Raw genomic sequence first — 27,783 nt, forward strand, 5'->3', positions numbered from 1 at the left:
GAGTTTGAGACCAGCCTGGGCAACATAGTGAGACCCCGTCTCTACAAAAAATAAGAAAAATTAGCTGGGCATGACAGCACATGCTTATCATCACAGCTACTTGGGAGGCTAAGGCAGGAGGATCGCTTGAGCCCAGGAATTGGAGGCTGCAGTGAGCTATGATGACGCCACTGCACTATAGCCTGGGCGAAAGAGCAAGACCCTGTCTCAAAAAAATAAAATGAAATAAAGTATACCAGTAAATTTAATTTTAAAGGTGTTTTTATTCCACTCAATACAGCCAAATCAGTATGTCAATATATAATCACTGTAGAAAATTATACATATATATTTTTTTTAATTTTAAATTTTAAATTTTTTTTTTTTTTCAGACAGAATCTGGCTCTATTGCCTGGGCTAGAGTGCCGTGGCATCAGCCTAGCTCACAGCAACCTCAAACTCCTGGGCTCAAGCAATCCTCCTGCCTCAGCCTCCCGAGTAGCTGGGACTACAGGCATGCGCCACCATGCCCAGCTAATTTTTTTCTAAATATATTTTTAGTTGTCCAGATAATTTCTTTGTATTTTTAGTAGAGATGGAGTATCGCTCTTGCTCAGGCTGGTCTCGAACTCCTGACCTCAAGCGATCCTCCTGCCTTGGCCTCCCAGAGTGCTAGGATTACAGGTGTGAGCCACTGCGCCTGGCATAGAAAATTATAAATGAGCTACTTTTCATTTTTTCTTTCTCACCAGGTCTTGTCAACCCAGTGTGTATTTGACCCCTAAAGCATATGTCTGTTTGGACACCGTATCTTCAGTGGCTAGAGTGACATGGAATCCTACCAAAACAAGAAAGTTGTGTGTAATAGGGGGGAAAAAAACACCTTTTTTATGTTCAGTTTTTAAATTTAAATTTAGAATTTAGAACCATCCACTCCAGCCTCTGAGCTCCACATCAGGCACCAGGAGAGGTGGCGCGGTTTCCTTCCTCCTCCTCCAGCAGTGGCATCTTGGCCTCTCCTGAAGATTCCACTTTCTCGGGGTCCCCAAACCCAGTGCTCACGCCCAGGGTGCCTTAGGCCCTCCCCTGGCTCCCTCAGGGCTCCCAGACCAGTCCCCTGCTGGTCATCTCTAGGACAAGCAGAGCCCTTTGCTCAAATTCCAGCTCTGCTGTGCTTTACTGTGAGTGGCTTGGTCTCAGTCTTGTCATCTGTAATATGGGAATAATAATAGTTCTCCTATCAGGGCTTGTGCCCATGCCCTTTGGAGAGTGGGCTGTTGTGCTCAGTGACCCTGTCTCTGATCTCCTCTCTCCCCAGCTACGCTGACCCATGGATCCACTGGGCCCGGCCAAGTGCCAGTGGCCGTGGCGCCCCTGTCTGGCGGGGCTGCTGTTGCAGCTACTTGTGGCAGTTTGCTTCTTCTCCTACCAGCGTGTGTCTCAAGATGGTCCTACTGGGTCCCACAGGCCAGGGTCCATTGCATTGGAATCTGTCACCTCGGATTCCACTAGGTCAACAGGGACAATGCCCACCAATGGGTCCCGCTGCCAGGCCACCTCGGGGTCCCCTGCCCGCCCACCCCTCCTCATCCTGCTGTGGACGTGGCCTTTCAACCGTCCTGTGTCTCTGTCTCGCTGCTCAGAGATGGTGCGCGGCACGGCTGACTGTCACCTGACTGCCGACCGCAGCGTGTACCCACGGGCGGATGGGGTCATCGTGCATCACTGGGATGTCGTGTACAAACCAAAGGCGCAGCTCCCGCCGTCCCCGGGGCCATCAGGGCAGCGCCGGGTCTGGCTTTACATGGAGCCTCCACTCAACACCTGGAACCTGAGCCATGGACGGACTCTTCAACCTGACCATGTCCTACCGCAGTGACTCTGACATCTTCATGCCCTACGGCTGGCTCGAGCCGTGGCCCGGCCAGCCTGCCCATGCCATGGTCAACCTCTCGGCCAAGACCAAGCTGGTGGCCTGGGTGGTGTCCAACTGGAGGCCGGACTCGGCCAGGGTGCGGTACTACCAGGAGCTGCAGATGCATCTCAAGGTGGACGTGTACGGCAGAAACCACAAGCCACTGCCCAGCAACACCATGATGCAGCAGCTGGCCCGGTACAAGTTCTACCTGGCCTTCGAGAACTCCCAGCACCAGGACTACATCACGGAGAAGCTGTGGAAGAATGCCATGAACGCCTGGGCCGTGCCTGTGGTGCTGGGCCCCAGCCGGGACAACTACGAGCGCTTCCTGCCCCCCGACGCCTTCATCCACGTGGACGACTTCCAGAGCCCCCGCGACCTGGCCCGCTACCTGCAGGAGCTGGACAAGGACCAGGCACGGTACCTCGGCTACTTCCGCTGGCGGGAGGCGCTGCAGCCGCGAGCCTTCAGCTGGGCGCTGGCTTTCTGCAAGGCCTGCTGGCGGCTGCAGCAGGAGTCCAGGTACCAGACGGTGCCCAGCCTGGCCTCCTGGTTCACGTGAAGGGACCTCCCCGGCTGGGGCCTCCCTGGCTGGGGCTGCACCCACCTGGGGCCTCAGCTGCCTGGGTCATCACCTGTCAAGAGACACACTTACCTGGGGCCTCACCTGCCTGGGTCATAACCTATCCAGGGCTACACCTACCTGAAGCCTCACCTGCCTGGGTCATCACCTGTCTGGGGCCACACCTACCTGGGTACTAGGCTACCGAGACTCACCTGTTGAGGGCTTCCCCTGCTTGGAGACTTAGCTGCCTTAGGACTCACCTGCTGGGTCCTTGGTTGCTGGAGATGTCACCTACCTGGGACTCCACACGCTGGGCATCACTGCTCCCAGGAACTTCAGCGCTGGGACATTTTACCTGCCGAACATTTGCCTGCTGTGGTCCTTGACTGCTGGAGACCCCCCCTGCTGGGGACCTCAGCTCTTGGGGACTTTATCTGCTGGGGACCCAGCATCAGAGACCTTGCCCGTGGGATGTTACCTGCCAGGAGTCTCACCTGCCTGGGGACCTCACTCACCGAGGCACTCGGCCCCTGGAGAACTGGCTCCCTGGGGTCCCACCCAGGGCGATGGTTCCGGCTGACCCACCTGCTTGTGATCATTGCTGCTGTTGGTAACAGCCTGTGACGTGTGCACACAGACAGTGTTGTGACCAATTTCCAGAAAGGAATGCTTGGAGTAAAACCGATGTGTCCCCCCTTACTTTAGAAAAGTGGTTGTCACCCCAGGGCTGTTCTGCTCCCCAGGGGACACTCAGCAATGTGCAGAGACGTTTTTGGTTGTCACATGGTGGAGGGGACTGATGGCATCCTGTGGGTAGAAGCCAGGGATACCCCGGACACCCTACAATGCACAGCACAGCCCCCCACATGGAGAACGGTCCAGCTCCAAATGTGCAGAGGTGGTAAAACCCTGCTCTAGACCTTTCTATGGCCCCAGGGCAGGTGTTCAGGGCCCTGGGGGTGCCCTTCCTGCCTCGGCTCCCTGGGGTGGGCTCCGGCAGGGTGGGGAGACCAGGACCCAGTGGATGTGGAGAGGGGGCCAGGCTGTCCGGGGCTGAACGTGGAGCAGGGCTGGGACAAGGGGACCTTCTCTGCCCGGTCCGTAGGACCAGGTGGGATGCTCAGGGCAGGACAGAGGAAGGCAGGTCCCCTGAGAGGAAGGACGATGGGGTGCGTGTGTGACTGTCAGCGTGGGCGTGTGCACAGCCACGGGCACTCGGTGTGACTCAGTGCAGGGCTGTCATGAAGGCATCACTGTGTGTATGACCTCGGGGTGATTCTGATGTGTGTGCACGTGGGATGTGAGGACCGCTTGTGACTCTACATGTGTGTCCGTGTGTGATGGTTATTCTGAGCATGACATAGAATATGTGGCCCTGGGAGAGTGTCTTTGAGTGTGGGACATTGTGGGACCCCTCTCTGAGAGTGCCAGGCTCTCTGTGTGTACGTGCGTCCCTCTCACTGTGTGACAGTGCAAGGCTGTGTGTGGATGGAGGTGTGTCCTTGGGTGTGATTAAGTGGACTGTGTGTGCAGCTACGTGTTCGACTCTCAGTGTCTGTCTGCGTGTGGTGGTGTGGCAGTGGGTGTGGCTCCGTGTCTTTGTGGCTGAATGGTGACTTTGAGAGCGCCCCTCTGAGTGTACAGTTCTGAGTGTGGGTAGCGACTGAGTGTGTAGGAACTTGGGTTGTGGGTCTGCATGTGATCTTGTCTGCTGAGTCCCTATGTGGGTGGCGGTCTCTGTGCCCCGTGATTGTGCGTGTGTGTGTGTGGCAGCTGCGACCCCAACCCTGTGTGTGGCGTGTGCTGCTGAGAACCCCAGCCCCCAGGGCCTGCCCTGTTTATGTTCCAATTCTCTGGCGGGCTGGGCCAGCGCCCTGTGGTTGGGATGTCGGATCTGGTGGGAGACAGGAAGGCCGGGGTCCTGAGAGGCCCGGGAGGGTGCAGAGAACTCACACGCATACTGAGGCAGGGGCTTAGGGACCACCGACCCAGGCCCCAAGGCCAGTTTTCCTGCTGCGTGTCCTGCACCAAACAACTTTTCTCTCTGAGGCGTGGGGCCTCCTGGGCCATCTAGGATGGGGAAACTGAGGCTCTGGGTAAGCACCACTTTGGCTTCTGTGGCCTCTCCACCAAGGCCAAGCTGAGTCAGCCCAGACAGTGGAGGAATCCACCACCCCAAACCTCAGAGTCAGAAGGCTGGGGGGGTGGGCGGGGACCCCAGCCAGCCATGGCCCTGAAGCTGTCTTCCAAGCAGACCACCCACGGGCTGGGGCCTGGCCGCCAACCCCTGCTCTCAGGGCTCCCTGGAAGTCCTGCTTGTTAGCTGCCTTGACAGCCTCCAGCTGTAGTTGGGTCCTGGGGGGCTGAGGATGTTCCTGCAGGGCTGCGGGATGGGGATTGAGTCCAGGAGGGACACAGTGGTTAGACAGTGGTCCTCAGTACAGATGTGTGGGAAAGAGGGGAGGGGACGATGGTCCCTTAGGGGACCCATCCATCTGGGGGAAAGAAAGGTGTCATCTGAGGAGCCCCCAGTCTGGGGCAGGGGAGGTGGACGTGTCCTTGGAAGTTAGGAAAACTGTCTTGGGGAAGGGGGAGTTGCAACCTCAACCCCCGAGTCTGAGGGGTGAGAAGGGAGGGGTCCCCACCCTCTGGCCTTCCTGGTGCCTGCCCCAGCTCCAAGCTCCCGCCCCTCATCAGATCGTGGGACCAGCAACCCCTCCCGCACTCTGGGAACCCAACACCCCCCTCTATCCTGGGCCTGCCAAGCATCAAGGTGACACTGTGGGCAAATCTAAACACTGTGCTGAGCTTTTTCCAGCCTCCGCGGAGGCTTGTCATAAATCCCCCCTCGAGGCCAGGCCAGGGCTTTTATGGGCCCAGGACCCAGGTCCCCGGGGACCCAGCTCTACCCCAGCAGGCGCCGGCTTCGGGCTGGATGGGACTGGCGCCCGCCCCAGACCTCTCTCCGCCCCGGGAGGTGGGCAGCACGTGGGTATTTTTAGCTGGTGAAAGGAGACAGTGGCTTCGAGTTCACCCTGGTGGGGTCAGCCCAGGCCAGAGGAGACCCTTTGGGCCAGGGAAGCCTGGATCCATCTAGACGTCAGTCTCTTCATCCGCAGACTGGCTTCCTCTTCCTCCTTCCCAGAAGCCCACACAGCTGAGAGAAGCAGATGGGGACAGGACAGGGAAACTGGGTCCACCTAGACCTCAGTCTCTTCATCTGCAGAAGGGCGCCACCTTCTCCCCACAGAAGGCCACAAAGCCGAGAGGTACGGAAGAGGACGTCAGGGAGGGGCAAAGGGACCAGCAGGGAGGTGGGAATGGACGGTCCCTGCCAACATGACCCCATTCACCCCAATTTCCTTTTTGTCCCCTGTAAACAGGACTCTCTCTGCATCTACTCTCCTTTTCCCCCAAAGAAAACGGGATCCTACCCGCACCCTGCGGGAGTGGGGGGTTCACCTGTCCCCCTTTCCCCAGTGGAGACGGCGCCCCCTCCCCACACTCACCCCCTCGCCCAGCGTGAATCACAAGCCGAGCTCGATTTCCCACACTTTATCTCAACACAGTGTCGCGAGAGTCCCGGGGCCTCGACGGCATGCTGTACGCATGCTTAGTCAGTGGGACGGCGGGAACCGTCGGAGCGCAGCCTCCGTGGCGCCGGTCCCCGTGAGGTAGGGTCACACGCAGGCGCACTCGCGCGCCGACAGCTCGTGCACCGTGTGGTAGCGGCTGTGCGCGTCCAGGAAGGACACCTCGTCCTCGTAGGCCGTCGGGCGGCAGCACGGCTGCGCGCGCACCCGCTCCCGCCGCAGCCGCCTCCGCTGGCGCAGGCGCCGCAGCCCCAGGTCGTGGACGCGCGCGGCCGCCTCGCACGCGCCTGCGCAGTAGCGAAATAGCACCGTCTCGTCGGACGCGTAGCCCAGGCCCAGCTCGCTCACGCGCACCTCGAGCTCGCGCAGCCCGCACGGCCGCGTGCCCGACCGCGCACGCGCGCGCCGCCGCCGGGGCCCCGCCCGACGGCGCGGACCTGGGGGCCGCCTGGCCCAGGGTGTCAGCTCGCGCAGCTCCACCGCGTCCGGGGCGCCCTGCAGCAGCGCGCGGTCTGCGAGGGGGGGAGAGAAGGGAGTGAGTCGGGGGGAGGGGAGAGAGCCCCCCACCCTCGCTGTACCCCACTGGGACCCCCACCGCCCCCGGCCTAGACGGCTTCTCATCTCACTCCCAGATCTGGGCGGCCCTGGGGCCGTCAACCTAATCCCCCAGGGCTTCCAACACCCCTTTCAGAACCCTGCTCATATACTGGGCCGCCCAGAACCTGGCTCCCCTTTTCTGGATGTCGGGGGCCACTTTCCATCCTGCCCCACCTTGAACTGAGCTCACCCCAGTCTCTAAGTCACTTCCTCTGGGCCCCGCTCCCACCCCATGGCCGCCCATTCTTCCTCCATCTCAATTCTATCTGGGCCCAAGACTGTGCTGGGCTGCTTGGAGGTGGTGGGGGAGTCCCCCTGTCACTGAGCTATACAGAAAATCAAGGGAGGGGCTTACCACGCGGCGGTGGTGAGCCACCTGTGGGCTCCCTGCTGCCCCAGGGCGTGCTGCACCTTCTCTAGGGGGGCTGCTTCCATGCCCGCATCCCTCACCCTTTAGTTAGGCCGTCCTGGGTCTTTAACTCCCTCTGGGGCCCCCACCCAAAGCCTCCACCATTTCTCTGAGCCCCTGGGCTGTTCAGACTCCCTAGTCCCCACCACTCCATTGTGCATTGGGCCTCAGTTTCCCTATCCAAGAAACCAAATTAGGGTGATGCAGAGAGAAGCAGCAGACACTGAGGTCTACCCCATTCAAGGCCTGCGTGGGGACCCCACCTACGGTCAGGGCCACCCCCATGTAACAGGTAAGGAAACTAAACATCCAAGAAGACAGAGATGTGCCCAAGGTCACACCAGTAGCAGGTGGCAGAGAGAGAGAGGGGCCCAAAGGACATTGTTCCCACCTCCATCATTCACCCAAGTTCAGCCCACGTTCAGCCCTCTTCTCACACACTTTCCTGGAGGTGCCCCAAGTCACAGATTCCCAGGGCCCGGAAGCCCAGATTTATGACCCAGGCGGCTGGCCCTGCCCCAGTGCTCCACAGCCCCAAGAGAGAAGTGCCAACGTCGGAATGGCAGGCAGTGCTGGTGGTGGAACTGCTGGCAGGCCGAGGCTCCCAGCCCTAGAACAGGTGGCAGTCACACCTGCGGTTGCGACAGGAAATCCTGAGTTTAGTCCCTGCCTGTCCCCAAGGCTGGTGCACCTGGCTGTCAGAAGAATAAGCCTTCTGGGTCGCCCAAGGAGGAGGAGCTGTCTCTTGCCCTGGGAGGTGTCTGTTCCCACAGGCAGTCTCCGAAACCAGACAAACCCAGATTTCACCCCTTGCAATCTCAGACAGGCGGCGGCCCTGCTCGGTACCTCAGTTTCCCTGTCCGGTGACGCTTGCATAATCCCTGTCTTGGTGGAGGCTGAGCAGGTGGGAAGTTGGGGGCGGAGATGGCTGGGCAGCATATTCCATGTTCTTTGATTCCATGGGCAGCACTGGGGTGGCCAGGACTGTGCTTGGGATTAGGTGCACGCCCGGCTCACATCTGGAGCCTAAAATCCCACCATCCTTGCCCCACCCCAGTGGTGTGTATCTAGTATTTTAGGCAGTGCTTCGTGGGGTTGCCAGATAACATACAGATGCCCAGTCAAATCTGAACTTCACATAAACGATGAATAATCTTTTAGCATATCTGTCCCTGCCTCCCTCCAGCGGGGCTGGCTACTTGCACAGGGCCTGGAACACAAAGAGAGTCCCAAGCCTGGAATTCCACCATCACCGCATTAGTTCCAGGGCCAGAGCATGGGGGCTTTGGGGGCTCGGTGCCCAGTCCCTTTCTCCAGTAGAACTGGGCCCAGGGACAGGATGCAGGGCGGGTAGTCACCAGCCCACGGGCTGAGACCCTCCCAGGTGCCTGAAATTCCTCCATTGGTGATTTGCCCCCAGGTCCTGGAGCGCTGGCTTTTGGCCCCCCCCCCCAACTCCGACCGCCCGGGTCCCTGGGACCCAGTGTCCTAGGACGCTTGCAGGAGGGGAGCAGCAGTGGAGCTCACTCACCCGAGGCCATCCTTGTCCATTGTGAGGGTAAGAATGGGGGATAGTGGGGGGGGCAGAACAGGCACGGACGTGCACACAGGCGCCGCGCACTCGCCCTGCCGGCGTCTACACCCCGGGCACACATGCGGGGGCGCACACCAGCTCGGGGTCTACACACCGACTTGGCCGGGGAACCGCCCTGGGGCACGCATCAGGGACGGGTAGGGAGTCGTCGCCCTCGCAGTGGGCGGTGCCACTTCCCTACCTTGGTGTCTGTGTCTCCCCTGCCCCCTCTCTCTTCTCTCCGTCCCCATCTCCATCTCTGGGTCTCTGGGTCGCTCTTCGCCTTTCTAGATCCCTCTCTGCCCGGGGCAGGTCACTGGGACCTGAATCCAGCTGCCCTCTCCAGCCACCCCCCGCTGCACTGCGGGGGCCACCCGGGCCCAATGCCCAGATCTAATCTCCATCTGGCCCCCACGGCCCCGCAGGGCCAGAGCCTAATTCCCTGTGACAGCTGAGCTGAAGGACCCTAGTTTCCAGCCAGGCCGTTGCGGGGATTTGCACCCTCCTTCCACCCCATCTAAAAAAAAACCACCCAAACCTGGCTGACCCTTCCACTGCCTGAAACCCCACCACTGTGGCCACCCACCCCTAGGTCTGGGGTGTCCACCCATCCCAGGGCAGGGGCTTACACTGGGCCAGGCGGGCGATGCGGGCGTCCAGGGTGCGAGGCAGGCGGTGCAGCGGGACCAGCGCGGGTCTAAGGTGGTGGCTGAGGAGCAGGCCCTCGCGACACATCCAGAGGGACAGCACCGAGCTGCACAGCACCGAGGCCAGGGCCGCCGCCTTCCAGCGCTGCATCCTCGGCCTGCGGGCATGGAGTGGTCAGCCGCATGCCCCCGTCTGTCCCTCCAGCAACATACCGGCACAGGGCTGGGGGCCAGCCACTGTGGACCGAGGGGGCCAGTGACTTAGAACAACTCCTGCTTAATAATGATCCACAATAACACAGAAATAATTCATCAATAGTAACCTAGAAATGATTCATCCCCATTGACAGAGGTTGTGAAAAACTGGCCAAGGAGGGGTCGGGCTCCCCGATGCCAGGGGTCACAGGAAACTCTCCCCCATCTGGGGGTCCCAGGGTGCTTTCCCGAGGGGCTGATGATAGAGTCCAGACTTGAGCAAGGGTAGGAGTTGGCCGGGCGGAGGAGAAGGGCATCTCAGGCAGGGGGAACAGCCAGTGCAAAGGCCCGGAGGCTGGGCAGAGCTTGAAGAGAAAGGAGATGAGGGCCTTCCGGCAGGTGGCAGTGTGGGACAAGGGTGGTGAGGAGGGATGGCACTTAGGATAGTCTGGGAGGCAGGAACCTGGGGTTGAGACTTTGTTCCCTACATATTGATGTCCCTGAGTGACTCATTGCCCCTATCTGAGCCTCCGTTTCCCCTCCAAGTGAGTGAACTGATGTCCAGAAGTGGGTGGATGGACCAAAGCTGCCTGTGACATTGAGTCCCACCTCCAGGCCTTTGCACAGGTGGGTCCTTCCACCCTGAACTCTCTTCCCTCCCCTCCCTTCTCCTCCCCATTCCCATTCTCCTTTCACTCTCAGCTTAGACAGTGCCTTCTCCAGGAAGCCTTCCCTGACCACCTCCCCTCTCCCCTACAACTTCAGGTCCTGTGTTTCCCCCATTAGGACACCGATGACCCGATGACCCGGTGCTGTGACTGGCTGGTAGCCTCGTGCTCACCGCACACAGTAGGTGTTTGGTAACCCACGTGTACTCCCCACCCCCCACCCTATCCCGCCGACTGTGCCGCCCCCAGTCGGCGTTTACTTTCCCCGGCCCAGCCGCCTGGTGTCGGCGCGGAGCCTGGCGGGCGGCCCGGTGTAAACATTTACACGGAGCCGGGCTGGACGCTGTCAGCGCCACGCCTGGGCTCGGCCCGCCGGTCGCCCGGCGCTGCCCGGGGATTGATTTGCATGCGATTTGCATGTCATCTGCATGCGATTTGCATGGGGCAGCCCGTGTGGACACGTGCAGAGACTGGGACCACCCCTTCACCCGCACCGCCTGTCCCTATGGATTCGCCAGCACAGGAACTGCACCCACCAGATAGTAACAGATGTTTATTAAGCACCGGCTGTGTACCAGGCTCAGTGCTTGAGCCCACGAGAAAGGCATGAGCATCTCCATTTTACAGCTGGGGAAACCAAGGTACGAAACAGGTTGGCGCTTGTCCGAGGGCATTCGGCTATGTAACATAATCCTAGACCAGCCTGAGGGTCTAATGAAAGTCACCTGGAGGCGGGAGGTTGCTGCTCCCCCAAGGCCAACCCAGCTGGTTCACTGGCACATAATTAAGTGCTCAATAGACAGTTGCTGAATGAATGAATGAACACAAAGAAGCTAGGCACTGAGTGGCTCAGATCCCAAATGGAAGGGTCCAGGGTTTCACATCTGTTGCTCTAATATGGCACCAGCCCCATTCCGGAAACCCACCCTCGTTTATTAAGCACTGACTGTATACTAAGCCCGGAGACTTCAACTATCATTTCTTTTTCATCCTCCCAATAAATCCATCCATCCATTCATTCATTCACTCGTCTAATGTTTATAGGACGCCTGTATGATGTGCCAGGCTCTGAGGACACTAGGGACCAAAACAGACAATATGCAAAAAAAAAACAACATAAAAAGATAAAAATGATTTCAGGCATGTATTATTAATATAAAAATAAACATGATGAAGGGTTAGTCAAGGGTATTAGATCCACGAGGGGTGGTTTGGGGGGCCCTCCCTGAGGAAATGACACATGTACCATGACCCAAGAGTGAGAAGTCAGCTGTAGGAAAATCTGGGGGCAGGTGTCCCAGGTAGAGGCACAGCCCATGCAAAGGCCCTGGGGCGGGACTGCACCTGGCGTGTTGCAGGCACAGCAAGGAAGCCCCTGTAGCTGGGGCAGAGCGAGGAGAGAGAGAGAGGGAGGAGGGGAGGGCAGGGAGGGGACGGGGCAGGTCGTGCAGGGCCTGGTGGGCCCCAGGGAGAATATTTCCTTCTCAACATTGTGCAGCAAGCAGAAGGCACTTCCAGCATTTGTCAGGTGCCAAAACCCACCCCTTTTCTCCTTAATGAGCCTGTACTTTATTCCCAATCTCTTTCTACAAACTTAACACATGTCATGTCGCTTTAACCTTCCAGAAGTCCTAGGAAGCAGGTAATACCCTCATCCCCATTTTTTGAGTGGGAAACTGAGGCCCAGAGATGTGAACTGACTTGCCCAAAGTCATAGAGCTAGGATTTGAATGCTGGTGGCTTCACCACCAGGAAAGGTAGACAGGCAAGGAACCCCCAGCCCCCACCAGGAGCCCAGGGTCACTCTGGACCTGTGGCACTCTGCTTGTCCTCACACCCAAGTCTTGGAGTAACGTGCCTCGGTTTCCTTGTTGGGCTGGAACAAGCCTTGGGCTCTGCTCGTCTGTTTCTAATAAGGGCTTAACACAGGGCTGGGTGGGTGAATGAGGAGTCAGTCCCAGACCGGCCTGGCCATGGGAGCCTGGTGGCCTTGGGCTGCAGACCCCCCACCCAGAGCTCTGGTGGGGGGCAGGGAGGCAGGGGCCATCGACGAACTGAACGCAGCTCAGGAGGCACTGCTGATAAGCACCCGCTAACAATGGGCCTTTCTGTACGGGGGTCACCTAACTGGTTTGTCCCTGGCACGGACCCAACCAGGAGGGGGTGATGCAGGTGTGCACGACACATGCGCGCTGGAGGCTCCGAGCCCGGGGAGGTGGGTTCACACACACACGGCACCCTTTTGGGCTCACAGTCGCTCACACTCAGCTGTCTCCTGTTCCCGCACACACTCAGGTCCTTTCACTCTCACACACACACACACGACACTGTCCACTTGCACACATCACATGCACATGCTCACTGTCACAGTCACTGTGGTCATACTCTCACACGCAGACATGGTTACACCACCATCCTTGAGTGGTCGCACACTCTCAACACACATTTGGCCGTTTTCACACACATCCAAACCGTCACACTCACACTTGGACATGATCACACGTGCACACTTAGGCACGTTCATGCTTACGCCCAAACACGATCACACACACACTCATTTTCACGCTCACATACTCGAATAGAGTACAGTCACACGCACTCAAATATCATCACACCCACGCACTTAAACACTGTCACGGTCACACACCAGTGTGTTCTCACTCATGGTTCAGTACTGTCACACAGTCACACACACTTGGATGTTTTCATGCTCACACCCAAAGTCTACACACTTGGACATTTTTGCACTCGAAACACTAGCGCACTCACCCTGGAACACAGTCACGAACTCAGACACGTTCATCCTTGCAGACTGGAACACGGTCACCGGCAGCCACACGCACGCACTCGGACACTGCCACATTAACACATTATTAACATGCACGCTCACACACTTGGGTGTTCTCACACTCGTACTCAAACACAATCACACACACTCACAGTAGGCTGGTCTCCTCCTCACTAGCCCATGGGAGCTGTCACACGTCCACACACTCAGACATTGTCTCTTGCACATTGGCACAGAGAATGGGCCCAACTACACACGTGTGTGGCCTCCGAGCCCTCCCACGAGCACCTGTCCCTCTCCAAGTACATAGAGAAACACGCCCATAGGTACAGGGACAGCCATTGTCATTGCCTGCTGCCTGCTTGTCCCTGAGACCCTCACCTCCTGGCCACATGCTCACAGACACGGGTGCACAGGGGATTCCAGGGGGCACAGATGTGGTGGGCCGAGGGCAGCAGGAATGGGGGCAGAGTAGGCAGGGTGGCTCGGGAGGGAACTCCCCACCCTGACCATTGCTCCCTGCCCAGGTAAACTCCTGCTGGTATTTCAGGTGCCACCTACACTGCCCAGGCCAGCGGCCCCCTCCCAGTCCTGGAGGAGATGTCGGGACCCTGAGAATCCACATTACCTTCCTTGGGGGCTGCACCAGCCTGAACTGCGGCGAGAAAGACATAGGACGGATCCCCGAGTTCTAGCTGGAGGCCACAGAATCCCCAGTGCTGGGGTGGTGAAGTAGGGGAAACTGAGGCTCAGAGAGGGACGATGAGTAACGGAAGTTGCACAGCTGGGCAGGCCCTTCCAATCCGCCCAAGGAGCAGGCAGCCAGCGCAAGGGGGTGTGTGTGTTTCCAGCAGCTTCCTTGGCAGTGCCAGAAAATGTTGCTCATCATTCTGTGCCCAGGCAATGCCCTGGAGCACCCCTCTTCCCACCTGGCTTCCCAGGGCACACCCACCGGACATATCCTGTCCTAGGGTCAGTAGCCTCTGTCCTGCAGAACTCCTGGCCTCAAGGAGTCCCACCTGAGAGAGGAAGAAGGGGAAGGGATCCTCCCCTCCATCCAGTCATCTCTTCTAGTCTGGGGGAGCCCTGGAATTGGGGCCTGTGCCCATCTGGCAAACTCCTACTCATCCTGCAAAGCCCTAGCTTCTATGGCCCCTTCACCAAGAAGAAGCCTTCTCTGCTCCCCATCTTGGCTGGGTGGGTCCCTTCCTTTTGCCCAGCCCTGCCAGCATGGGGTCTGTGTCCACAGCTGTTTTTGCTGGACTGGGAGTTTCTGGAGGGACATCCTGGGCTGAGATCTCTCAAGGTACAGGACAGACTGAGAGACTGCGTTTCTAGAGGCACGAGCTTGCTGCACATCCCCAGGAACCCCTGCTTTTGCCTGCGGGGTGCCTCAGTCCATGCACACTCTTCTCCTTCCTCTCCACCTCACTCCTAGCCCTCCCGTGACTCAGTTTCCCCATCTTCAATTAGGGCCTGGCAGGTGCCGCCCAGCACCGTGGGAACACCAGGGAGGGCCTGGAAGAGCTTGACCCGGCGGCTCCTGGGCTGTCGTCACTGCTCCCAGGCAGCGCCAGTGCCAGTGGGGAAGGGCGTGTGTCCGGGAATGCCGCGGCACGTGGCTCTGCACAGGGCTTCGGATCCCTGCTCTACCTCTTCCCGGCTAGTCTGCAGGCCCGGCAGGTGACGGCACCTGGGCCTGTTCCGCGGGCAGCACCGCTGGTCTCCTTTTCCCAGCTGGCCCCCGGGAGTTCCCTGGGGTTTCACTGATGGAGAAACTGAGGCCCCACGAAGGGTGGGTCTTGGCGGGGGGGTCTGGGCCTCTCTCAAGGCAAAACTCAATGATTCTGCAAAACAAGACACGAATCCTGCAACCCACAAAAATGTGCCCCCTCCCTCGGAGGGCCCCAGGGCCCGGCCCCACCCCATGAGGGGAAGGGGAGGCCGGGACAGCCTCGAGCTGGCGACGAACATCTGGGGACAAACCAGGAACATCTGGCAAGCACAGCTGGTTCCCATGCTGCATCTGCGGGGGTCGGGGGCCAGTCTATGGGGTGGCTTCGTGTGTAGTGGGGGTGCAGACACAGACACCCCCAGCTGACACTTCCAGGCCTGGCCAGGGGAAAGGGCCAAGCCTCTCCTCTTTCCCCCCCAACACAGAAGCTGAGCGCTGCCCAAGTGCTAGAAGCATCGCTAGCTCCCTGCTATTCCAAGCATCAAGTTACAGCCTCTGAGCTGGTCTTGAGGGCCTCTGGGGTCTGTCTTCACCTAAGTAAAGCTGAGGGGAGAGTGGCTTCTGGGGAGGACTGTGCTGGCTGCTTCATGGAAATAATAGTAGTAAAAAAACAATAGTAATAGCTGATACTAACACTAATGAACAACACTACTGGTGCCATGCTAAGCATTCTAGCAAGATAGGGACTATTTTATCCCCATTTTGGTAGATAGGAAAACTGAGGTCCAGAGAAGTGAAGTTACCTGCTCAGAGTCAAACAGGATAAGTGGTGGAGCTGGGATTTGAACATAGGTGGTCAGGCAAACTCCTACTCATCCCTCAAAACCCCAATTCCAACACCCCTGCCTCCATACTCCTAACCACGTGCTATATAGTCTCTCTAATAACAAAAACAATAATAATAACATTAACACCTGGCAATGTATGGTATTATATTTATTTAGTGCCAGGCATGGGTGCTTAGTTCTTTTCATACATTTAATTCTCCCACTGTCCCTGAAAAAGATTTTTTTATTTTTCTTGGTTTTTGTTTTTGTTAGAGACAGAGTCTCGCTCTGTCGCCCAGGCTGGAGTGCAGTGGCGCAGTCATAGCTCACTGCAGCCTCCAACTTCTGGGCTCAAGCGATCCTCCTGCCTCAGCCTCCTGAGTAGCTGGCACTACAGGCACGAGCCATCACACCTGGCTAATGTTTTTATTTTTTGTAGAGATGGGATCTTGCTATATTGCCCAGGCTGGTCTTGAATTCATGGCCTCAAGCGATACTCCTGCCCCAGCCTCCCAAAATGCTGGGATTACAGGTGTGAGCCACCACACCTGGCCTAAGATGTTATTATTATTAGCCATGTTTTCCACATGGAGAAATTGAGGCTCAGTGAAGTGAAGGGACTTGCTTAAGTCACACAGCAAGTAATCAGTTGAGTTGGGGTTTGAACCGAGATTTGACTCTACAACCACCGCCTGGAAGCCCTCTGGCTTTTGGTAATGAGGTGCTGAGGGGTGGGGCACTGAGACCGGGGGAGGTGAGAGGTTTTCTCAAAGAGAGCATGGCACACCTAGCAAGTAAAAGGCCCCGGTGGCAGAAAACCCAGAGTGCAAGGCCAGGTTCTACCCCACAACATATTAACCTGACAAACATTTAATGAGCACCTATTGTTTGCCAGGGCCTGGGGCTGGGGGCCAGGAACTCTGTGATAACCAAGGCCAACCTGTGCCCCGCCCTCAACAAGACAGACAGATAATTAATATGAAATGAATACAGCAATTTAGATATTAGTAGCAAAAGAACACAAACAAGATGCAGCTGTGGGCGCTGGGGGCTGCTTCTAGACTGGGATGTCAGGGAGGGCTTCTCAGAGGAGGCGGCATTTGAGCTGAGACCTGGAGGTCAGGAGAGAAGGTGCCACATGAACATCTGGGGAGAGTGTTCTAGGCGGAGGGAACTGCAAGTTCAAAGGCTCAGAGGCACACTGTGTCTGTTTGAAGGGACCAGTGTGGCTGCAGCAACAGGGGACACATGCAGGGGACAGGGTGGGGAGATGAGGTGGGAGGGAACGAGGACCCTGTGGCCCTCAGGATCAGCCCCACCTGGCCCCGACCTGTCCCCCGCCAGCACCTGGAGCCTTCTTCCTGCGCCCGCCACCTGGGTGTGTCTGGGAGGCAGGGCTGGGGACTGTGTGTGTGTGTGTGGCGAGCCTCCTGCTTTGCAGACCCCTGTGGTTGGCCCATAAAGTTCCCACCTTGACCACACCAGCAAGCGGCTGGCCCAGTTGGCCCGGCGCTGGCCTCACAGGCGTCTGGAGCTGGCAGGAGGGGGCTCCCCAGGGTGGGATGACAGGATCAGCCTAATGAGGCCTGGCACGGCTAAGCAGCTGGCGCGGGGCCCGGGCGGGTGGCTGGAGAGACATGGGTCTTCCAGAAGCGGCCAAGAGGACACCACAGGACGCTGGCCACCTGGTAGAAAGGGAAACTGAGGCACATCCCCCAGGTAAGGATCGAACCCTAACACTGCAGAAGACTGAGGACCACCCATTGGGCACCTGGGTCATCTTTTCCACCTCCTCAGACTCCAATTTTGCCGCGGGGCCTGACACACTGTGCTATCTAGGCACGAATGGTGCCCCTCTCTCTGAGCCTCAGTTTCCCCCCTTGGGAAGTGGGAGCCACACGCTGAAAGCTGGGCCCCTGTCTAATGTCTTCCCCGGGCCCGCCCAAAGCCTCACTTCATTTGGATTTGAGGGGAAGATCCCTCTGTTCCAATGTCATCATCTCCCAGAGACCCTGAACATCCCTGCCGCAGGGGCCCCTGTTCACGGCCATTACCAAGGTTGGTTTGGGAGCCTACTGGCCACCTCTGCCTCCCCACCGCCTCCATGTGCAGCAGGCGCCAGGCCCGTCTTGTCCTCTGCTTCATCCTAGCCCAGGGCTTGGCACATTGTGACTTAATGCTCAGGAAATACACAGGGCATGAAGTGATCCCTCCACCTGGCCCAGCCTCAGTTTTCTTGGCTGCAAAATGGGGAGAACCAGGCCTCCTGCTGGGACCTGGCTGGCTCTCTGTAGGTGCTCACTAAGCAGAATGGGAAGCCCCCCCACTTCTGACCCCCAGTATCCCCTCACGGGCCTTGAGCCCTGGAAGCCCCTGCCTCACCTGGGAGGATCAGGGGACACACATCTGCAGGGGAGACTTACAGTCCCTCAGCAAAAACAGCTCAGCCCAGTGACTCTGCATGCATTTAGGACCTTTCCCTCTCTCTTCTGTGTATTCAGCTCCTACCTCTAGGGATCTGTCCTTGAGTGCCCCAGCCCAGTCCTTCCTCTGCCAACCTTCCAGAACAGTCAGTCTCTCTCTCTCTCTCTCTCCCCCCCACACACACACTCACCAGGGCACCTTGAATATTCCAAAACTAGCCATGCTGTTTCCTGCCTCTAGATCTTTGAAAGCACAGTTCCCGCCACCTGGAATGCCCTTTCTTTCCTGCTTAGAAAACTCCTACTCATCCTACAGAGCCCCAGCTCCAAGGCTCCTCCTCCAGGAAGTCTTCATTGACTGATCTTCCTACGCTAAGGTAGAGCCCTGGGTCTGTCTCCCTTGAAGGATGGCCCAACAGCCGGGACACTAGTCAGCCGCGCCGTCATTGCCGACAAACATTCCTTGAAACAATCTCTTGATTGTGTTCCTGTGCCTAGCTGCAAACTTTTCAGTCCCTTGTGCCCAACTCTTGAAAGTTATATCCTCCGCTTGTTCCCTGAAAATGAGCGCTGATGGTGGAATTTCAGACACTGTCCCCAGCTGAAGAGGGGGAAAGTTTTGTTTTCTCCCCGCACCCCTTCAACTTGCTCTTGGCGGCTCGCTGGGGGTGAAGTGGCTTTGGAGCCCCGAACCCACAGGAGTCTTAGGATGAAGGGAGTGGGGAGGGCTGTCCAGGGCCCCAGGGCAAGAAGCTCGGGATGGGGAGAAGCTGGCAAGGCTGGGATTGTGTCCTGCGCTGACATCCGCCTAGGCCAGTCACGCCCCGTTGGGGCTTCCTCAGCCTCGGGCAGTAGGAGACAAAGAGTGTCATGGAACCTAGACAAGGATGTGGGGCAGGGAGCAGGCAGGACAGGCAGGCAAGAGAGTAAGGGGTCTGGCCTCCAGCACCCCCCTTGCCCCAGACCCCTGGCCCTGCTTCCTAAGCTCTTGGAACCCCGCAGATGCTTCCTGGGGAGGTGGCAGTGGTGGCATCTACCCTGTGAAAGGCCATTTCTCTCTCCAGTCGTCCCCAAATCTGTCCCACTGTCGGCAGCTCCCCTGGATCTAATGACTTTTAACCCACAAACCACCTCCTGGGACAATGTTGAGATTAACCCGTGCAGGGAACACCTTTTTAAAAAAAGCATGGTAGGAAGACACAGCCTTCACCTTCTCCTCATTATTCCCAAATCCAGGATTTGCCCTTAAGGAACAGCACCCCCCCCCAAGCTTTTGACGCCCCCTTGTGGCTGAGCAGGCAGCTCCGGGAGCTGAGAGGGCCTGGCCCTCACCGGAGGACACCGTGTCCCCGGCGGCGGCGGCGGCAGCGCGCAGGGAAGGCGGCTGGAACGCGCCACTGACAGATGTTTACTTCTGCACGCAGCTGGTCTGCGGGATCCGGACGCCCAACACGGCCCCCTGTAGACCACAAGGCAAAAGGGGTGTCTGGGTCTCGCCCTCCTGGAGGCTGGGGAGGGGATTCTGGCTGCCTGCGCCTGAGACGCACTGCCCCCTCCTCGGACTCACGCACGGGGGTCTAAGCAGGGAGGGCGCGCCCGCCCCGTCGGGCAGGGGCACCCCCGCTGGATCTGGGCTTGGACAGCCGCTTAAGATCGCCCTCCGCACTCCCGCCTCGTGCCACGCGCGGACCTGTCGCCCCCGTGACCCCACCTTCATGCGCCCGCCAGTTCTCGGCTCGTTACTCCGAGACCCCAGCAGCCCCCCAAGCCCCCGTGCGTGGGGAGGGTCGTCCCCCATGCCGCCCCCGCCTGCCCTTGCTTACCTGCTAAAGGCGCCGGCCGGACTACCCGTCAGTGGCGGCCGCGCCGGCCCCAGCCCCTGCCCCAGCCGCCGCGACCGCCATCCGGGCCGCCTGGGCCCGCGGCGCCCGGGGGGGCCCGGGCCAGAGGGGGCGGCCGCGGGGGGGGCGCGGCGCGGGCCGGCCCATGGAGCCCCCCCACCCTGTCCCGGGCTCGCTCAGCCGCGGGCTGCGGCCATCCCGGCTGGTGGGGACTGGGGCTGGGGGTGGGTGCCCTGGACGGCCGGCGGCTTGGAGGGCGCGGGGCGCAGGGGCGCACGGACGGCGCGGGCGGCCTCGGCGCGCGGAGCTGGGCTCCGGGGCGGCGGCGCGAGAGGCCAGGGCGCTCCGAGCGGCTCCACGGCGCGCTCTCCCGCCGCCTCCGCCGCTCCCGCCGCGGACCGCTCGGCCGGCTCGGGGCCGGGGGCGGGGCCGGGGGCGGGGCTGGGGGCGGTGGCTCGGGTTTCTAGGTCCCGGGAGCCGCCCCCGCCCGCCCCCGCCCCTCTCCGCCGCTGCCCGAGGGGTACCCGAGGAGCGTAGGTGGCAGGGGCGCGGACGCCGCAGACACCCCATGGACGGCACTCTCCCCCGGCCCCGGGGACCCAGATGGCGCCCCTTCGGGAAAGCCGGGGCCCCAAGACGGCCCCTCCCCAAGGGTCCCCTCCTGGAATCTAAGAGCTACAGCTGCCCCGACGCCAGTGCCTGTGATCCTCAGCGCCCCCAGACCCCTCAATCCTGCCCTAGGTGCCCTTCCGGAAAACAAGCCCCCAGTAAGTCCCCTCACCAAGAAAACTCTCAAGGAGAGGCCCGGGAGCGATGCCCCCTCCAGACTAGCTGGCTCTCACTCCCACTCTGGGGACACTCGACGGTGCCTCTTCTGTAAATCCGGAACCCGAAGTCGCCCCCTCAGGTCCCCCCCTCTGGCCAACCAAGAGCCATAGCACCCACCCCTGACGACGACGGTGACCGCCACCTACAACTCCCCCCACCCCTCTGAGGATGATGCCCCACCCCCGTCCTGCCCCGGGTCCCCTTTCCAAAACGCTCAAGAGGCTCCCTCCCAAGAAAGCCTTTCCGGGGAACTGAGACCCCAAGTTCTCCCCTAAGACGGCACTCGCAGTCCACAGCGCCCCCCATCAAGCAACAGTTGCCCCCTTCCCGTCTGGCCTCAGAGCGCTGCAGAGTACCCCCTTCTTCCTGCTGGCCCCCGCCGGCGCCCCCTCCTGGGCACCCAGACCCCCCGCGCCCCGCCTTATCCACGACGGCTCCGAGTTCCCAAAGCGCCCCCTGGCGGCGCGGGCTGACGGGGGCGGGGCCGGGCCAGGTGGGCGGGGCCGGGACCTCGGTGGCCCCGCCCCCATCCCAGCAGAGCTCCGGGGGAACACCCGCCCCGCAGCAGGCCGGAGGCTCCCGCGCAACGACTCCTCCCCGCGCCCCGGCGTTCTAGGGGCCCGGCGCTCTGGTTTCTCACTCCCGCCGTCTGATTTCTTGGGGCCTCCGTGTCACTCCTGCGCTGGCCACCTGCATTCTCTACCCCAGCAGCCTGAGGGTTCGGATGGGGGTCAGGCCGTCCTGGGAAGGAACCCTCTCCCTGCCACACACACAGGTCCCCGCCAGGGGCATGTACGACACTTGCAGCACTACGCAGTGTGCCGCAGGTGGGCGCTCCCGGGCTGATGCGCGCGGGTTGCTGCACGCGTGAGCGGGGTGCATGCCGGGAGGTAAATTCGGGGGTGGGGGACATGAAAATGAGTGTGTGTCAGAGGAGTGGCAGCCCGTTCTTTGGTCCAGAATGGAAAAGAACATAGAACTGTGCTCTCTGTGGACTTGGGCCGCTACTTCCTCTCCCTGTGCCTCAGTTTCCCCACTTGTAACACGGGGTATTATTAGTAGATCCTAACTGGATGACTAAGAAGAAGTCACCGTGCCTGGCGCCTGGTGAGCACGTCCCAATGTCTGCCATCATTGGTGATTTGAAATGCTCGCGCCCGGGCACCCGCACCCACTCACACGCACACGCCGGCTGGGAGAGAAGGGCGTGGCGCAGCGGCCGCTCACGCACAGACCCAAACCGTTGTTCCAGGCAGGGTCACACCCACCGCTATACCCGCATTCGCACACAAACCCAGACACCCTGATGAGCACAGCGCCATTCCCACACAGGGCCACAACCCCCGACGTGCTCACACGCAGCTAGGTGCTGACATACTACCGACTCCTCTACTTGCATCGCACACGGACACACACACTCTCCCGGGGGGTCCTTCCTTCCATCAAATCCCCTCCGAAGCCACTCATGCACACAGACACGAGCTCGCACTGTCCCTGACACACATGCGCGCGCACACACGAGTTGTGACTTTCCCCTTGGAGAGACCGACACAGACACACATATTCACACACTCAGCCCACGGGCCACAGAGTGGCTCCTTGGTTGCTGGTGCACACCCATGCATGCACACGTGCACACACGCTCGGCAGACCCTTACACACACACACACACAGTCACCGGCACACTCCACACAGACGGTACCACCCCTTCCCAGCCCGGGACCACTCACACCGTACCTGGCACGTGCACACAACACATAGTGCTCACACACACAACCGCAACACCCACAGGGCACCCTGTGCACGCGGGGCGCACCCACAGCCACACACTCACAGGAACCACGGAGACACTGTCGCACGTGCACACATCCCCCCCCCCGTGCGCGCGCGCGCGCGCGCACACACACACACACACACACACACACACACACACACACACGCTGGGCCCGTCTGGGAGACACAGGCCCCCTTGCACATGCAGCCTGGCCAGGAGTCCACCCCACCCCCGCCAGCCACCATTAAGCTGTCACCAGCCGCCCTTAGGCCGCCTCCAGTTCACCCCACACCGCCTGTGCCCCCCTCCCTGCCACGGCTGGGGGCCGTGGGGGCAGGGGCCTGCAGACACATGGTGCGCAGGACACACACATGTGCCCACCATGTGGACGCTCGTAAAATGGTTGCCCTGGCAACGGGGACTTGAAAGACTTGGTTCGTCCTCTGGGATGGGGGGGCTGCAGGGGGTGGAGCCAAAGTGGGGGCGGGGCGTGAGGCAGGAGGTGGGGACACAAGGACCCACACCCACCTCCAACCATCACACTCCAGGGGACACACACACTGACACAAACACACACTTGGGGCAGGTGTGTTCAGGGCTAGCCCCACATGGTCACCCCAGAAACACAGGTTCCTTGTATCCTGACACCCTCCCGCATCACCACACACTCTCTCACCGACCCACACACTGTGTCACCTCCTAGACAGGTGGTGACAGACAGACACCCTGTCACCCTGGCTGACTCACACTGCAGCGGGGATCTAAGGTGCCACACAGACACACCTGCCCTTCCAGGACCCCTGCAGCCCCAGCCAGGCCGGGGCCCATCCCTGCGGGGACCTCGGGGTCCAGGAAGGACCCTCCATTGAGACCAGCACTCAGGACCCCACCCCCTCCAAAGAAGCTGTCTGGGCTGGGCTGCCTGGGAGGCCAGGGGACTCGGGGGCTGCTTCTATGTGCAGGAAACATGGCTATTTACAATACTTTATTTTTAAACCTTTTTTGTCCCAGACTTGGGCTGCCACAAGGCGGGGGTGGCTGTAGCCAAGCCTTGAACCTCCCCTGCTCCAAGTGCAGCCTGTGGGTGGGATCTGTGGTCTTCCAGAGCATGGGCATGGGAAAACTGAGGCTGAGAGAGGCTCAGGGGAGCACCCACGGGCATGTGACCTCCTTGATTCAAGCCCACTGGCCCCAGGGTCAAGGCCGAGGCAGGGGTGGGATGGGGCTGGGCAGCTGCCTGCCTGTGCTCCCTGGTGTGTTTGACTGAAATTAGTTCCACTCATTCTCTGCATCCTCAAGTGTCTCCCCAGGTAACTCCTGGCAACACTCACCCCCCAGCGTGCTCTATGTCCACTTGGTGGTTGTGGAACCCAAGGATCAGAGAGGTCAAGTTGTTGGCCCAAGATCACACAGGAAGGAAGAGGCTGGAAACTGAGGCAGGACAACTCCAGATGCTCCAGCCCTGTCCCCTGGAGCTGGGCCCCTGCCCTCCCCGGGAGGCTGCTGCTCCCAAGGGGAGTGTCCTGTTCCTCGGGTGGAGCCTTAGGCAGAGGTTCTCGGAGGCCAGCGGCGCCGGCCAAGACTCGGACTTGGCTGGTGGAGAAGTTTCCATCTTAGCACCAGGAGTTGGTCCAGGTCCAGCAGGCCTGGGGCTGCAGCTCGGGACCCCCAGGGACCAGCCCTGTGGGGGTGGAGGTGGCCCAGTGCCCACTGTGTCCCCTGGCGGGAGCATTGACCATCTCTACACACTGAGCACTGCCCCCATCCCCCAATGTGCTGGTGACTGACCTCACTGGGCCTCAGTTTCCCTCTCTGCGAAGTGGCTCCCATGTTGACTCCGTGCCTGGCGCTGTGCACACGTCATACCTGATGGGTGTCATTCTCCCATGGGGAAGTGAAGGGACTTGCCCAGATCACCGGGACCGCCCAGAGGCTCCTCCACACTAGGCTTTGGGGCTACTGATTGTACAAAGTTGCTCTCATCTCAAGCCAGGCCGTGCTGAGCAGAGAGAGACAGAGAGGTCCCAGCTCCGGCAGGGGACACAGCCACATGCCTAGCTGGGGTCAGGCTGGGCCAGAGGAAGGGCCCCGGGAGCCGGAGGAGGGGCCGGCCAGGCCGAGATGGGGCCCACGAGGCCTGTGGGCGGCAGGAAGGGGCTGGGCCACTCGAGGCGAGGATGGTAAAAACGGCTGGGGGTGGTCCCCGCAGAGCCATTTACAGCCACAGGTCACAGGTTAAGGGCCCTGTCCCTGGAGGCCTTGGGCCAGCAAGGTGGGAAAACCATCAAGCCTGCAGGGAAGCCAGGGTATAGAGGGTGGGCAGGGGCTCGGGAGCGAGGCTGTCCGGGCAGGGAGCTGGGCTGCGGTTGTGCAGGCACCTGTGGGGTCGGGCAGGGTCTGAGAAGCTCTTCCTGGGACTCCCAGGGACACAAACACTCGTACACACACACACACACACACACACACACACACACGGAGTGACACACAGGCCAAAGCCACAAATATATATGCACGGTGCCTCCCTCATGCACACGCATAACCCGGTAGACAGGACACACATTCACACAGGCACACACTTCCACACAGAGACACCCCCCCCCAAGTCACACATCCTCAGCAGCTTCCGACGCCAGCGTGTGCACCACCACTCCCACATGCATGCACATGCTCGCAGGCACACTCGGGGACACGCACTGGCACCAGCTCCCCCGTGCGAGCCGCTGCCCGCCCTGCCGTCTCGCGTCCTTGGCCTGGGCTGCCCTAATCCCGGGCTCGTGTCCTGAAGCCACAAGATAAGGGGCAGCTGCAGCTGCAGATAAAGGAGTCGCAGCCACAAATCCGGGGCGGCTGCGGCAGCGACGGGCACCGAGCCCAGGGCGGCACCTGTCTGTCACTGCCACCCTCATCCAGCCGAGAGGGATAGACAGAGGGAAAGGGGGTGGGTGACTGGGGGGGATTGAAGGAGGGGGACACAGAGAGAAGGAAATACAGAAAGAGAACAAAAAAAATGTCGAGACAGAAACAGGAATAATAAAAGAGAGCAAGAGGGAGGTGGTGACTGAACTGGGAGCCAGTGGCTCTGTTCCCAGGCCCACCTGCTCAGGGGCCCAGGGTCATCTGCCTCTCACCTCCTTCCTCCAGGTCAGTAAAGGTCGGGCATCTGGACAACTCAGTCCAGGGTTTGGGGGCATTAAAGATGCGACACCAATAGCCAACCCAAGGCTCTTGGAAAGCCCTCAGTGCCCTGCCACAGCCTCCATGAAGGTGGGACCCCCTAGAGCAGGTTCTGGCCCCCTCCGTGCCTCGGTTTCCCCAGACACACTAAGATGCATTCACTCGGCAAGTGTTCGTGGAGCACCTGTTGTGTGCCCGGCCTGGTGTTGGGCGCTAGGGATGCACAGTGACCAAGGCAGATTCGATCCCCACCCCCGCCCCGCTCTGGACTCACAGTCCCATGGGGAAGGCGGGCATGTGGCCAGACAGTCACAGTATGACCCCAGCAGGGGACTCCCCAGGCAGCCGCAGAGCCCAAAGTGGACACTGGTCCCACCCTAAGGTGGAAGCAGTCAGGGAAACTTCCAGAGGAGCAAAAGGTGATCTGCAGGGGTGGGCAGAATGAGGAAGGTGATTGGGAGCACGGAATGGTGTTCCTGGAAGAGGGAACAGCCTATGCAAAGGCTCGGAGACCAGACTGCTTCATGGAAGGTCTGAAATGAACTTGGTACTTGAGTTTAGGGAGCAAGGGCACGATAAAGGATGAAGCTTGGGAAGATAGCAGGGGCCGCGGTACAGGGCTGGGGCTGTAGGGAGCCATGGCCGGATTGGGAGCAGGGAGGGCCATGGTCAGGTTCGTGTCTTATTTATTTATTTTTTGAGACAGAGTCATGCTCTGTCACCCAGGCTGGAGTGCCGTGGCATCATGATAGCTCACCACAGCCTCCAACTCCTGGGTTCAAGCAATCCTCCCTCCTTGGCCTCCCAGAGTGCTGGGATTACAGGCATGAGCCACTGTGCCCAACCCAGATTTGTGTTTTAGAAAAAGCTGGTGGGATGGGCTGGGTTGTTAGGGACAGAAGGGAAGACTGATGCCCTGGCCTCTGACTAGGCACAGTGGGGTGGGGCAGCCCCCAGGCTGGGGACCGGGATTGGGGGGAGGTGCTCAGGCAACAGTGGCCCCTGCGGTGGGGAGGCCTGGGGGAGCCACCCAGGAGGTGGATGGAGTCATGAGGTGGGAGCTTTTGTGGCCCACAGCAGGTGACAACTTTCATAGGGGCAGCCTAGAGTCTCCCTGGGGTCTGGGGTTGTCTGGGGCTACTGAAGGGAGATGAGTGGGGGTCAGGGGCCTCCTCTGCACCTGTGGGACGAATGCTTGTTCCCTGCACACAAGACCACAGCAAGGAATAAATGAGTCAGTCCATGAAAAGCACTTAGAATGGGGTCTGGTACACAGCAAGTGCTCAATAATCGATTAGCTACTGGTAAATGATTAATATTTTACAATTATAACAATGATACACGATTAATGTATAGAAGTGAATGGTTATTTTTGTATTACTAATAGTGATCATGGTTACCAATGGCCAATCCCAGTCCTCCTCCTACAGGAAGCCTTCTGGGATTGCTGTAAGGCAGTGTAAACAGAGGACGTGGGGTCATCACTGGGCAGAGCCAGGCAGCCCTGGGAGATCTCTCCTTGGAAGCTGAGGCCCAGAGAGAGGAGGCCACATTCCCTCTGTGGGCCTGTTTTCCCCACCTGTCCAAATATCTCCCCAAAGCGGTCTGGGGTACCTGTTAGATGACCTGAGGACAATCGGACAGGCACCCCAGGAGGGAGGAGTGAGCTCCCACCTTTGGAGGTGGGCAAACCGGGCTGGGCTAGAAGTCTTGCTCAGACTGTTGAAGTTTCTTCCAGTTTTAGACTCCCAGTTCCCAGATTGTCCTACAGAGGGCAGCCGAGGCCAAACTGCCAGCCCTCCCCTCCACTTTCTGCCTGGTCCATGAAAAGCTGGTTCGGAGCCTGTTGTGGCCTTAGGCAAATCCCTTCCCTTTTTGGGCCTCAGTTTCCCCATCTGTTATAAGGGGAGAACAGTGCCAGCCTCCCTTCCCACCCCAGGAAAAGCTTTGTCAAGTTTAGAGTGAAATGCAAGGGGAGGTAAGAGATTGGTTATGCCACACACGTGCAGTGGCTCACACCTGTAACCCCAGCACTCTGGGGGGCCAAGGTGGGAGGATTGCTTGAAGCCAGGAGTTCAAGACTAACCTGGGCAACATACCAAGACCCCATCTCTACAAAAAATTTTAAAAATTAGCCAGGCATGGCAGTGTGTGCCTATACTCCCAGCTACTTGGGAGGCTGAGGCAGGAGGATTGCTTGAGCAGGGTGTTGGAGGCTGCAGGGAGCTATGATCGTGCCACTGCACTCCAGCCTGGGTGACAGAGCGAGACCCTGTCTCTTAAAAAAAAAAGTCAGTTGATCCCCCCAA

General features: G+C 59.5%; 2 protein-coding genes and 1 long non-coding RNA gene across 3 annotated transcripts; 2 read left to right on the plus strand and 1 right to left on the minus strand.

The window, feature by feature from the left end:
• The first annotated feature begins 663 nt into the window (after positions 1-663).
• On the plus strand, positions 664-3,197 carry LOC123636469 (4-galactosyl-N-acetylglucosaminide 3-alpha-L-fucosyltransferase FUT5-like). Its single transcript, XM_045548898.1, is given in 2 exon segments — positions 664-1,812; positions 1,814-3,197. Coding segments are annotated over 2 exon segments (1,149 nt in total). The 5' UTR covers positions 664-1,309; the 3' UTR covers positions 2,460-3,197.
• Positions 3,198-6,002: 2,805 nt separating this feature from the next.
• NRTN (neurturin) lies at positions 6,003-19,758 on the minus strand. The gene is made up of 3 exons (XM_045548908.1): positions 19,681-19,758; positions 9,264-9,439; positions 6,003-6,567 (listed from the first exon to the last, which is right to left on the minus strand). Exons 2-3 carry the CDS (start codon positions 9,430-9,432, stop codon positions 6,143-6,145), a joined length of 594 nt encoding a protein of 197 aa, XP_045404864.1. The 5' UTR covers positions 9,433-9,439; positions 19,681-19,758; the 3' UTR covers positions 6,003-6,142.
• On the plus strand, positions 9,958-11,162 carry LOC123636487. Its single transcript, XR_006734557.1, has 2 exons — positions 9,958-10,103; positions 10,263-11,162. It is a non-coding gene; the product is annotated as an uncharacterized LOC123636487 (long non-coding RNA).
• Positions 19,759-27,783: the final 8,025 nt, after the last annotated feature.

Source organism: Lemur catta, chromosome 1, assembly GCF_020740605.2.
Source record: "Lemur catta isolate mLemCat1 chromosome 1, mLemCat1.pri, whole genome shotgun sequence".
NCBI classification, from domain to species: Eukaryota; Metazoa; Chordata; class Mammalia; order Primates; family Lemuridae; genus Lemur; species Lemur catta.

Bases quoted from the DNA above. Each gene is read 5' to 3' on its own strand.
- NRTN (XM_045548908.1), bottom strand. From the start codon at position 9,432: ATGCAGCGCTGGAAGGCGGCGGCCCTGGCCTCGGTGCTGTGCAGCTCG. The intron at 6,568-9,263 runs GTAAGCCCCTGC...CCCCCCTCGCAG, and splicing joins CATCGCCCGCCTGGCCCAGT to ACCGCGCGCTGCTGCAGGGC.